At 35.9% G+C, this 13,267-nt stretch overlaps 1 protein-coding gene across 6 annotated transcripts in view; it reads left to right on the top strand.

Annotated features, from left to right (window-relative positions):
* The window catches only part of SLC4A10 (solute carrier family 4 member 10), a 162,018-nt gene that overhangs the window by 30,156 nt on the left and 118,595 nt on the right, over nucleotides 1-13,267 (top strand). For 3 of the 6 annotated variants that reach the window (XM_040602742.1, XM_040602736.1, XM_040602737.1), the window contains exon 1: nucleotides 4,758-5,116. The exons of 2 other annotated variants lie outside the window; for them this stretch is intronic. In XM_040602742.1, coding sequence (XP_040458676.1) covers nucleotides 5,036-5,116 — 81 coding nt within the window. In that variant the 5' untranslated portion in view covers nucleotides 4,758-5,035. Of the gene's footprint in view, nucleotides 1-4,757; nucleotides 5,117-13,267 lie in introns of those variants that run through there. One more of the 6 variants, XM_040602740.1, reaches the window with a different exon arrangement.

The raw sequence follows: 13,267 nt of genomic DNA on the forward strand, positions 1-13,267 counted from the left end.
TTTTTGAAGGTAAAATACTGGATAGAAATCTTCCTTTCTTTACATTGTTTTAAAACTGTTTATTATGCATTTATTCTGATTTGTTGGCAACATGTAGTGTGGTGATCTGAATTGTCAGGGCCCAGCCTGAGGTACAAGCTTGAGTTTTAGTGCTAGGATACAGCAACACTGACAGTAGGGTATTTGGAAAGGTGGGTTTTGATGCAGCTACATTAACTGTTAGGCAGAATTGGAACCAAGTAGTTGATTTGCAATTTCGACTATGCAGCCATTGCTCATGTCTGCCTCTGCTCATTTCCTATTGTGTTTTATAAATGTTTTGAGTTTCCTTTAACTACAGTCATGGTTATCCACAGATGAGCTGATTAGACTTACGTAACGCCTGTTGAAATAATCACAAAAGGAGTCTTTGAACAGTATCTCATTTGAGAGAATGTAGTATGTCCATAAATTATTACAAGTTTTTGCTGAATTAATAAATTTAAACTTCTGTTTTTTTTAACGGTTTCCCTTTTTGTCTAGAGAAGGGTATTTACACTTAGTAACAACCCCTCACCCCCCTGCCTCTTCAATGATTTCATGGGAGAATTAAATAAAAGATATGTATGTAGACTACAGAAAGGTAATAGAAACAGTCCTGTCATTAGGATTAAAGGAGAGTGGGCTATCGTTAATTACTTTTGAGCTTATTCCACTCAAGTACAAATATATTTTTTAATCTGTGTTGATCTGAGCAATCAGCTGAAACTGATGAATTATTCTGGTTAAGTTGCTGAGCTATTTATATTGTTAATATCGTTCTATGTATTGAGACAAAAGCTTAGTGTCTTCAGAACAGGAGAAACCAACGATTATAGAGTTGGGGTTTTTTTCTTATTTTTTTTTTTATTCAGAGTTCTAAACTTATTTCCAATCACTGTTGAGCCCCAGGGCAATGTCCTGGTTTTCCTTGGGTCCTGCTTTTGGTACCAGTTTTGCAGTACCTTAAGTTTCTGCTTTTTTCCTCTTCACTTTCCTATGTTTTTACAATTGTCTCATTGTAGAAATATAGGAGTGAAAGGCACACTGTTGGTCTTTGAGTTTGATTTCCTGCTCTCGCAAATCTTCAACCTCTGATAATTAAAACACTCCAAACATTAATGACTACTTAGCATGGATTTCTGCCTGTTCCAGAATTGTTCTTTTACTTGAATATTTTTTCTTTTTCCTTGGCAATTCTGTTTTGATATGTACACAGATCTCCTCCTTAGTCTTTTGTTTGTTAAGCTAAACAAAGTAGATGTTTTCAGTTTCATCTCAAAATTTCCCTGACCATTGTAGAAACCTTTATCTCTTGCAGTTTGAATTCCTTTTTTAGGTGTAGATGATCAGAATCAAGAACAATAAGATGTTAACAGAGCTTCATGTTACTGCATTAATGGTAATGTCTATGTGCTAGAAGCATCTTCCCTGATAATTTTAAAATTTAATTTCCATTTCCATAGGGACATCATGTTAGTAGCTCATAATTACTCTGATCAGCTTTGTCCCCACAGTTTCATCTATTGTAATTTTCACCTGCTGAGCTCTCAATTCTTAGCAGAAACTTCATAATCTATAAGTTCACATCTTTGCATTTTGCATTATTTTACGCCAGTTTTATTCTTGTGCTCCTAAAGGTAATCCATGTCTTCCTGATGATGTTTCATTCCTTATATATTAGCAGTGCTTTCCAATATCAGAAATTTTTAAACAAATCCAAACTGTGATTTTTGGTATCATTCATACTACTTATGCTCTGGTCATTAATAATAATATATAGCAACACTGCCCCCCCCCCACAAAAAAAAAAAAAAAAAAAAAAAAAAAAAAAAAAAAAAGTGCTGCTGAGGACTATGCGTTAGTATTGTTCTTTCAGCTCTTCTGGTATAGTGCAACATCACCTCACCTTACTTTTACAGTCTGCAATATCTTTCAGTGATGTCAAATGTTCTCTATGTTGATCATTAGTACTAGCAAACATGACTTTATTTTAAAAAGTTGAGTGACAGAGCTTCTGTTGTTTGCTCACTGACTGCTTAGGTCATGTCTTTTGGATATGAAGTGTGTGATAGATTCAAAGTGACCATTATTTAACCTTGCATAATCTACAGGAACTCTGAATTTGCTTTTGTCTTTTTTTATTCTTTCTTTTTTCCAAGAAAAATAAAATAAAAGCAAACTATATTTGTGAATAATGCTTTTGTATGGTATAAAGTAATACTTGTTGATATTCTAAAGGAATGGATTACCAGACTTTTGCTTTAACATCTGTCAGAATAAATATCTATACTTTATAAAATAATATTGTATTTATGCCCTCTCTCTGTTTTAATGTTGCTAATGAAATGTTAAAATTTTCAGTTTTTCAAAATAGTAATTGTATTGCCATGAGGAAAAATGTGGAATAACTTCTGGGAAAAGATTCCACTAGCTGGGACAATATGCGTGAAGAAATACCTGTATATTTCTGAGGGCATTTAGAATTCGTACTGAGATCTTAACCTAGCTCAGGAAAATAGTCTTCTGTTTTGTCTTTTGCTAGCTCTTGAATTCTTCAAATGTCCAGCTGGGGGAGAGGTTATGTACTCTTTGTGAGCAGAAGCTCTTAATTGATGTTTCTGACAGCTGTGGTTATAGCTCCTAGCTTTGTGTTTTTCACTGTGAGTGGAGATCATCATGTAGTACAAGATTTGCAGAGAGAAAGCCTACATAATATTTATGAAAGGTGGCTTGACAACACATTTTTTATTTGATCACTTACTGTTGTGCTGGCCTTCATATCCTAGCTATGTGGCTTGTGAGGACTTGGAAGTGGTTGACAGCAATTTATAGATGCGAGGTGTATCCCCTTACATAATTTTTAATAGCTACTTCTCCGAATATAGTTTGCAGAACTGAGTGTTTGCATAGGTGTAAAAAACAATATTTGGTGTTGATCTATTATTATTATTATTTTTTAAGTTACCTTTGGAAATAAAAATACTACCTTGTAGATACTCCTATTTCATACTGATGCAGGGAAAGCTGTTTTCCCCTTCTTTTACTGCTGAATCACCTGTCTATTTTTTGACGAGTCTTTTGTCTCCTTATGTGTGTGTATTTTTATCCTGTGCACAGAGATATAGTAATATTTGCTAGGTTGAAAATTCTTAAGTTATTCTGGAAAAACTTTAAAAGTGGCAGCTTTCAAGATCATTCACAATGTTCAAAGCGGCCCCCTGACTGCCACTATCAGCAGCAGTAAAAAGACAGTGTCAGGTTGTTGGCCCTCGAGATTAACTCTCTTGGAGAATATAAAAAGGGGTGTCAGGTCTGGCCTGATCTGGTTTCCTACTGCACTTCAAGGCCTGCTAGGCCTTCAGTGACTGGCCTCTACTAGCCAGACGCACCACTGGAGACCATGTATGGATGTGTGGCTGAGTTCCCTTTCCTTGTAGATGTAGTGTCCTTACGTTGAGGCAGTTGCACTGTAGAAAGTGAATCAGTTAAAAATTGATAGCAGTTTCTCTCTCTAAAGGGAAATATGTGGTATTCATTGGTGAGACCAGTTTGCTTTTATCAGTGCCATAATGTGAACAACTATAAGCCAAATTTGATTAAGTTACTCAAAAAAGCAATTACTACAACTGTATAATAATAATGTTAAACTGACAGAATAGGATCTGGGTGAATTAATTTAGAACTGTTTACATCTAGTTTCAGCTTCTGCTTATATTTCAAAGTAAAGAAGGACATCCAAATTCATTTTAATAACATACAAGCTTGTAGTTAAATTAGGGACGATTTTTTTCCTCCAAGTTTTATTTTGTCTATAAAATATGACTGGTAGCAATATATTTCAATATGTGTTGAGGGGATGTTCCTGTGTGTTTAAGGATATGGACTGAGTGCCTCAGTATGACTTTCTTACTCTGTGAACATGACTAATTTTTCTGTGGGTCTAGAATTCAGAGGAATCATTAAATGTTAACTTCTCACAGTTTGTTGGTGGCACTGTTTTGTCTTAGTTTGGTGAAGTGATTTTTTGTTTGTTTGTTTGTGTAAGTTTGTTGCCATAATGATAGCAACAATAAATATAAATAATGATTTATAATACTAAAATTCAGTTGCATAAAGTATATGTTATAATAAAAAGTCCAGTTATTACTTTGTAGTCTGAATTTTAAAATTACTAAGGAGGATACTGTACATTTGTTAGCTTGAAAGGTCTCTCATATCAGAAAAAAACCATGCATGATTGTTTTGTTTGATATCAAAACACATTTTTGCTGTCATAATACTGGCACATTTTCAAGGCATGCTGTTTTCTGGCTGCTAGCAGGGAGTAATGGAAACAATGCAGTGATCATGCAATTCATTGAAATTAAGCACTAAAAATACTTAGGCAAGCAATGTTTTTAATTTAATAGGGACTAGGATTCATAAGGCTGCATAAAAAAAGCTGTTTCAGTACCACAGAGGTATTTAAATGCCTTGCTGCTTGTTAATTGTTTATAATTTCTTTCTGGTAATTTTCCTTTGGATCAGATTGTGATGCTCCTTCTGAATGGTCATAGTGCTTGTTGAGGAGTGGTCATGCAAGCAAAATTTGATAACCTCGATATGTCACTTCATCTGCTGTTTTTCTTTTGTTAATGCAAAGCTGGTTGCATAATATCTAATTTCTCCTTTAGCTGACCACAGATGAAAACAAAATCTATAATGGCAGCTCTAGATTTTATAAAAAATGCAAGTGAGGAGTTGAAGGATGTGGCTTGTTCTGTTTGGATGATGCAGGATTGCTTTAAGCAGTAAGCTTACTGTTTTCAGATGGCATTAGCAGCATCAGTGATATAGCTGTGTCAGCCTCCTTGACTACTGGATGTCTGTAATCGCACAGAGGAAACTATATTTAAGATCTGCTATCTTGAGGGTAATGACTCCAGCACTTACTGATGGACAGAATGGCTGTTAATGCTTTCTTCACTAGCTCAGAAGATTTTGAAAGATGTGATGTACTTTTGTAAGACAGGAAATGCAATTTTTGGGGGTCTCTGGAAATAAAAAGGTCATGCAGCTTGGAACCGGTGAGACATTACAGTCTCTAAGTCATCAGGTATGACCTCATAGTTTATACTATTATTTATAACAGAAGAGTTTGTTTTACAGTTTTAGGTCATTTACAATCTCTTTGTCTGTGTAATTGCTTCATGTTGGATTTGCTACAGGATTTATAGGGTAGACTGTTTACATAAGCAGAGCAAGGTATATCTTGGAAATCTAATGTGTTGTTTATTGCTATTTGAACAATATAAGGTTATTCCATATGTATTTTCAACCTTTTTTTATTGTGAACATGCTTTCTTTTAACTAATTCATGGTAAAAGGTTAAACCTTTGCTGTAAAGTAAAATGACAAGATTGTATTGCATTTTTATTTTGCTTTATCTTTAGACGGCACACAAAGCTATTGTGAATGTTTTTCTTGTATGAAATGCAGTATAAGGCAGGCAACTGACTACCTACAGCGGCAGGTTATTTAAAACAACGTATCGCATTGTGTAACAGGACTGAGCTGTTCTGCAGGCACAGATCTTGCTTCATTTTGCAGTAGTAGATTTTTTTGTGTGTGTGCTTCGTTTCAAATCAGTTTTAAAAATAGCTCACTGAACATAACAGTGAAAGTGTGGCAAGATAACTCTCCCCTTTTTAATTGTTACACTTTGTGACATATACTAATACTATTGGGTTGTAAAAGAGAAGGTTAAAACCTTAAATATTTAGAATGTTGTTTGAAACCATATTCTTTTTACTGAAGCATGTCTCAGCCTTTTTGTTTTAAACTGTTGCCAACTTTATTGCGAGGCTGATACTTTTGTATCTGCCAATGTGTTGTGGCAATGGATAGGAAAGTCAGAGTATATAAAAGAAAACAAGTACAGGAGTATTTCACACAGGAAGGCAGTGGCCTAATTTCATGTATGGAGCACAAAATGGAATTAAAGAGACTGTTACCACTTCAAGTGTTATAAATGCTAGATAATAGCTATTGTTTCCCTTGAATACATAATAGAGCAATTATTTTTGAAATTGTAGGAGAAGTTTATTTTTAAAAATTATATTCAGCTCCATCTTAAGAAATTCTAGATGTATTTGCAGAACATTTCCATGGCAACGTGTTTGGCCATGTGTTTTAAAAGCTCAGCTGAAACCTGAAAGTAGTGTGCATTTTTTCTGTTGCTTGCTTTACCCTTGTGGAACAACAATTTTCACATATTAACTGGACTGCAGATTGGCAGGGGTGAGCAGTATTTTCTGACCCCAAAGCACAGGATTAAGTGATCAAGATTTTGAAATATTTTCATATTTCTACCTAGAAATGTAAACATATCAAACATGGATTGATTTTGCATTTAGAACTGTATACTGGTTTCACTCCCATTTAGTAACATTTTGTTGGAAACTTGTGTGTGAGACCACAACAGATGAAACTTAAGAATGTGTGGCAAATTGCTTCAGTACAAGTGTCAGTCTTTTCATTTTTAATTAAAAAAATATTTGTAAAAAATGTTGTAATACTTTTACTGGCTATAATTTATAGTTTCCCAGACCATTTATCCAGCTTACATTCTTATTAATAATGGGAAAAGACTGCCCTGCTCTTAAGCTTGATTAGGCTTGGAATGATTTAACTATACCTTTCACTTGCTACAAGATCTTTTTAATCTGTTAGAATTTATTTTCAGTATTTTAATGTATTAGTCACAATGAGTACATTCTGTTCCTTGGCATTGGAATGAAATTCCTGAAAGCATTCGTTTCATGGTATTCTGGTGCTTTGCTGGGTATTCATGGACTTTTTAATAGGACCAACCCTTGCCCCAGCTGCTTTGTTTTCCTTATTCAAGTGTAATTTAAAATCTTGGCTTACCTGTATTTTGAAGTTGTTTCTGAGCTCTCCTGCTCATTTAAAATAATTAGGTCTCCATGGAATTTTGTGTAACTGGAAACTATAGCGGTATGTCATTATGTTAATTCCACAAACTGTGTTCTGTGGACATTTTTGAAATGTATCATTGATGATAATCTCCAAATAGTGCAACAGACATCTATTGCAGCCAGTTTAGGAAAGAAACTATATCTACAGTGGAAAATGGTGAAGAATGCTTGCTTGAGGAAATGTGTGTTTAGCTCATTCCATTTTGAAATGATGTTACTAACTGTTGCAAGTGAGTTTGAATATGTTTTTATACTCAGAGGATATAGTCCCATTATAGGTCCTTCTTCATTTGGAGGGACTAGAGAATAGTACCCCGAAGGAATGTATTAAGGAAGCAAAGTTCTTTTGTGAGAGAAGGAATTGCAGCAAGGTAGAGATGTACGTATGGGAGTATGAAATTGGACTGAAGTGATCTTACAGCTTAGAACTACAAACTATTTTGCTTGTTTAACCCACTCCTCCCTCCCCCCCCCAAAAAAAAACACCCCAAACCCCAAAATGCCCACCAACCAACCAAAACACAAACAACACAACAAAACAAACAAACAAACAAATCCTCAAAACCCAACCAGGTTTAAAATATGCTTGCTGATATTTGGGCATACTGCACAAATTTGGAGTCATTGAATCCAGTGGCAATGTGTTGGTATCAACTTAACAAGAAGGTTTTTTTATGCCTTCTTTAAAATGATACCATCCCTCTTCAAACCAAGTTGATAACAACTTGTCAGTATTTGAAGAATGTAATGTAAAGAAGGGTCTCTCTAACTAAAGAATTCTTTCCCCATTACTGTGCATAATGAATATCCTTTAATGTGTGTTCCCCTATCTTTAAACATCCCTATTTATGGAACTTGATGATAAAGATCATATAAAGAAACAAAGCTCCTTGTGAATGTTTTAGGAACAGCATTAACTAGCAAGTTGGTCAAGAAGCCCAGTATTTGTGTCATTTACCAATGCTCATACTCATGCACATACTTAGTTGTGTAGTGCTTTTGCTTACTGATTGCCATTCTGATTCCACACTACTGACATTTTTGTATGTTGTAGTGCCAGTTTTTAAGGAAATGGCAACACCTAGGACAAATAGGAGATCATTAAGCTTTGGAACAGGCTGCCCAGGGAAGTGATTGAGTCCCTATCCCTGGAGTTATTTATAAGACGTGTAGATGTGGCTTTTAGGGACATGGTTTAATGGGGGACTTGGCAGTGGTTATAGTTAATGGTTATGGTTGGACCCGATGATCTTAGAGGTCTTTCCCGATTCTATGATTCTGTGATCATGGCCAAATATTCACAAATAGCTAAACAACACTAGAAGCAAAAAGTCCTTTTAGAGGGAGTTGAAGGAATTTGGGTCCTTTTGTCCTACATTAGTCTCCCTCCCATGAGAAGATCCTATTCGCTGGTCAAGTTCTCCTCATTTAGTACTTTTATTCATATACCAAGTCAATGGGCCTAATGACCTGAATTAGGGAAGGGTTAGTATAAGCATGTCAGAAATGTCTAAAATGTAAAGTAACATAGCATAAATAGGTAATAGTTAACTGCAGGGTCACAAAATATATAGCTAAATGGCTAGTGTTCCAGGAATGTTCTGTGCCATTTAGTGTTCCAAGAATATTACCATGTGTTCATTCTGAATAAAGACTTATTTGAAGGAGTTTTGCTGGTATGCAAATGTGAATAAATCACAACAATAATGCCACAGAAATGTCTTAAAAAAATTAAAATAGTCATAATTACTCCCAGCCAATTCCTGTAGAGGTGAGACCACCTACAAGGGAGTAGTAGGGAAGGTGACCATAGTAGTGCAGTAACAGAGAATGGTTATGCATTACTTTAAAATGGCATTTTAGAGAGAAGCAGCAATCCCAACTATGGTTTGTTCTCTCTCTCTCTCTCTCTTTCCTCCTTTGTCTCTGTTGTAATGAGTCCTATAAATAGTATGATTTGTTCAGATTGTTTCTTGTTTCCTTGCAAGACCATTTTTTTTTTTTTTTGCCTTAACTTTTCAATAGAAGTTATTAATAAAAAATCATTAATATGAGTGCTGTTCAACTACTGTGATCAGAGTCTTTGGTCTCATGATAATTTCTTTCAGTAAACACTAAGTAGAAGCTGATCCATAATTCTGGTAGATTCCAATAGATGGCTTAATTAGTAAAATGAATATAGACTACAGAGTAAGCTACATAATGCTTTCCATTGTGCCACGCTGATTTCAGTGTGAGCCTAAAAAGGAGAGCATCACTATCCTGAATCATTTAAGAAATGTATATACCAGTAAGAGGTTACAAGATGTGACTGATAAGGTGGGGAGATAGTGCTATTCCCATTTTATTAAGGGGATCGAGTTTTTTCTTATGTTTGGGTGATACTTCTCATATTTTAATTTGTGCCCATTTCCTCTTTACCTGTCACTGGGCACCACTGAGAAGAGTCTGGCTAAGCATTCGCTGCTTCCCTCCCCAGTCAGGTATTTGTACGCTCTGGTAAGACTCCTCTGAGCCTTCTCTTCTCAAGATTGAAACAGTCCCAGCACACTCAGCCTCTCCTTCGATGACCTTTGTGGCCCCACACTGGCTTACTCCAGTATGTCCATGTCTCTTTTGTAAGAAGGGAGCCTAGAACTGGAGAGAGCAATACAGTTATGTCTCAACAGGGCTGAGTAGAGGGGCAGAATCACATTATCTGGTAAGGAAATTTGGCTTGTGTGTTAACTAGCCAATCAAATATGGGAAAGTTTGGACAAAAGTCCTTCTAAAATGAGGACTAAATGCACCAAAAATTATAAATACTAATGTTTGTTTTTAATGTTATGGAGGAGAAAAGCTTTGAAAATAGCTTTGCTTAATTCATAGCTGCTATTTTAGTGATGAAACCTCCTGTTGTTTTGAAATGTCTTATATGGAATCTATGTCCCCCAATGCCAACTGATATAAGCAGAGAATAACTCCTACAGGGAAAGGTTACGCTTTAATATTTTGAGCCAAGCACATTTTAAAGTAACTGAATAAACAGATACCATCTAGTACAAAATGTAAACTATGGGCAACATGAACTCCAGGGATTCATAAGTTGTGTTTTTAGTCAACTCACCAAAAATGATTTGTTAATTGCTAGTGGAAACCCAGAGCATGCACAGAGCTCTCAAATGTTCTCAACTGATGCAGCAACCATCAACTGATACGAAATATTTAGCTAGGTGCATTGAATGAAAATGTAAAACAGGCATTAAGTGACATGAGGGAGTGTTGAGGCATTGTCAGAATTTGCTCGTTTTTATAACAGCTTTCCCCTTTTCCCCCAGGCTGCTTAAATAAAACAAAAATGTCTGTAGGAGCCTTCAGTAATTCAAGATTCATCTGTTTCTCTCCTAATAACTTAATGAGTTCACTTGTTTAAGTTATCTTTATTAAAGATTTTATGCAGGCATGCAGTCATTAAAATACATGCAAGAAATCATACCCATATGGTTTACATCCACATTTAATGCAATTAAAAGTATTTTAACAAAAGCAATATCAGTTTTATGTCCCAGTCCTGCGATTAAATTTTTCCAGGAAAAGCAGTGTTGCTTTTAAGCTTGAATCCTGCAAGTGAAACAGTAGAGAGATACCTTGTCCTTGCATGAATAATTCCGTTTGGATGTGGAGCCTGTTTGACAATAGGAATTTGCACAGTGGAGACCTCATGGCAAGCTCATTATATTAGGAGGTTAATTATGCTTTAGGGGGGTTTCTGTCTAAGAGTTAGCCATGCCAGGTCAGTTATACCAGCTGATGTCACCCTTTAGTTCGGTTTTTAAAGGTGTTTAAGTTTTTCTTTTCTATTTTCCTGGTAAGTTTGTCTGAAATACTTTAAACTTGAAAAAAAAAAAAAATCAGACTTCTCTTCCCCCTTTTCTTCTCCCCATTGTTCATCTAACTTTTCTATTCCTGTTCCAGGAATAAATTTTGGTGAATATAAAATGTTAGACTTCATGTGTGTGTGTGTCCTAAGTTGTGATATGCACAGCTTCTCTTTAAAATTTAAACTTAGGGAACTCTTAGTGTATAATAAAGAGAAGGTTGGATGGTGTTACCACAGTGTTGACTGCCATGTAACATGTGTAATGGAGTATACTGAATGATCGTTAGGAAAATCTAATACATATGGAAAATTCAAGATGATAGTTTTGTAACAATGACAGTAATATAGTGATTTCTTATGGTGTTGTATATTCTGCTGAAGGTTATTCCTGGGTGCTTAGATTCCACATGGCAAGTGTAGACCTTGTTCTGTGAGTGCTACTACAGAAGAAAGTCAGTGTCTGGTAACTGTGAGTGGATGTTTAGGGTATCAATTGAGGTGGCGATTTTTTAAATCACCAGGACACAGGATTTAATGGAGGTGGCTGGATATTGCCAGTAAAATTACCTAACGTACAAAATGTGAAACATACAGAAATGAAAAGCTATTTTGATGTTGTTCTTTTGTCCCAGAAGGAAGCGATGACCTTGTTCTACAGGAACTTGGTTGCCTTGTTGCCTTCACCAGACTTGTCCCCTCTGTGCTAGATCTCAATGTACTGTTACCAGTCCTTCTGCACATAGTCACGAGTGAATTTCTCATTTAGTGAGTGTGTTGCACTGACTCACTGGGCTTGGTTATTGCCCGGTCTGCCTTCTGCTCTCCTCCTCCTCCTCTTTCCTGAGTGGTTTTCTATTTTGTAGGGTGCAGATGTGCTGAAATTTCTCAGCCATCTAACTTCTAATGCAAAGATGTATATTTGCTGTGGATGCCAGTGAGAGATGTAATCTGTGCTGTCAAAAGTAGTTACTATCATTGCCTTGTGTCCTGAACATCTACAGTAGCAGCAACCTCAGCACAGATCTGAGACATGCTCTGGGTCCTTTTCTTATTTGCTCCAACAGATAACAAGTGTTAAATTGTTTCCTTTTTAGTATCCTTTGCAATTGCTGAGACAGGGATTAAATTTACGTTTTTAGCAATGTCTGTATCATCAGCCATAAACAAATTTCCCTCATAATTGCTTAGATTTTATTTCCCTCATGGGCCTCCTTTTATGTCCATAAAAATGTCATTATCAATTTCTAGTTTAGTTTCCTTTTAATTTTCCTGTCTTTGCTTGGCTACTCTTGTACGCACCTATAGATCTATAATTTAGTACAGGAATGTAAAGAATAGCACCTTCATCTTCTACTATGCACAGCATAAAATTTCTTCACTTGAAGAATCTTTTATACTCTTAATTCAGTCATAGCAAACAAGAATCAGGCTCTTTGGCTTTGGAGACTTTTGGTGCCCGGTTCTATACAGAGCTGGGCAGCAGGGTTCCTATAAAGTAAATGGGTTAAGCCCTGGAGCTGTTACTGGGAAGGCAGAGGCATCCATTATGGGAACAGTATGTTCATCACCATATATCTTCCTCTCTTGGTTTACGGTTTACCCATTTGGGGTAGGCATAATGATTTACACTAACGTAGCAGGCAATTGTGGAACAAGACTGCTCTTCTCAGAAAACAGCAGAAAGTTACATCACTTCCAAGAGAAGAAGCACCCCATGCTCAGTATCCCTCACTCTGGGAGACTGTGTGTGTTAATGAAGGCAGGGTTTTCTTTGCGGCTTCATTCCTAGTGCAGTTCTGCTCAGTTTGAACTTATATGTATTTATAACTTCCTAGTCTCTTGCCTGAGGACCTCTTGATCAATATCAGCACAGGACTGCATATCTCCTTCAGATACCTCAGTTGCCATGTCTTTCCCTGGAACATTCTACAGGCTTACTGGTTGATTGTTTACAAACACTGGAAATCTTTTTAGAAGTTTACATCATATGTGTCGTATTCCAGTTCCAAGCTGAGTTCAAGTAATCCAGTTCAAAGGTATGAGAGGTGGTTTCAAGCAAGGATGTTACACACGTGTTTAAGAACGTATTTAAAAAACAAGGTGGACAAATACAAGACAATAATATCATATAGAGTTTCCTTTTTTTCATGGACAGATTAAAAAAGTGGTAATTCTTTGGCATGTTGGCATGAGTATTACTTTTGTGATTCAGGGTGATGAAAAATGAACAAGATTGAGAATAATCATAAAATTTTCAGTGGAATAATAGCAGTATCTATTAATGAAACTATGCACAGGATTTATTGACTTTATGCTACTGAAAAGAAGACATTTCTTATCTTTTGCTTAGTAATTAAATATGTCACTTGCTGCTTGCCCCTCTCCATTATATTTTTAGTGGGTGAATAAC

Source organism: Falco naumanni, chromosome 8, assembly GCF_017639655.2.
Source record: "Falco naumanni isolate bFalNau1 chromosome 8, bFalNau1.pat, whole genome shotgun sequence".
Taxonomy (NCBI): Eukaryota; Metazoa; Chordata; class Aves; order Falconiformes; family Falconidae; genus Falco; species Falco naumanni.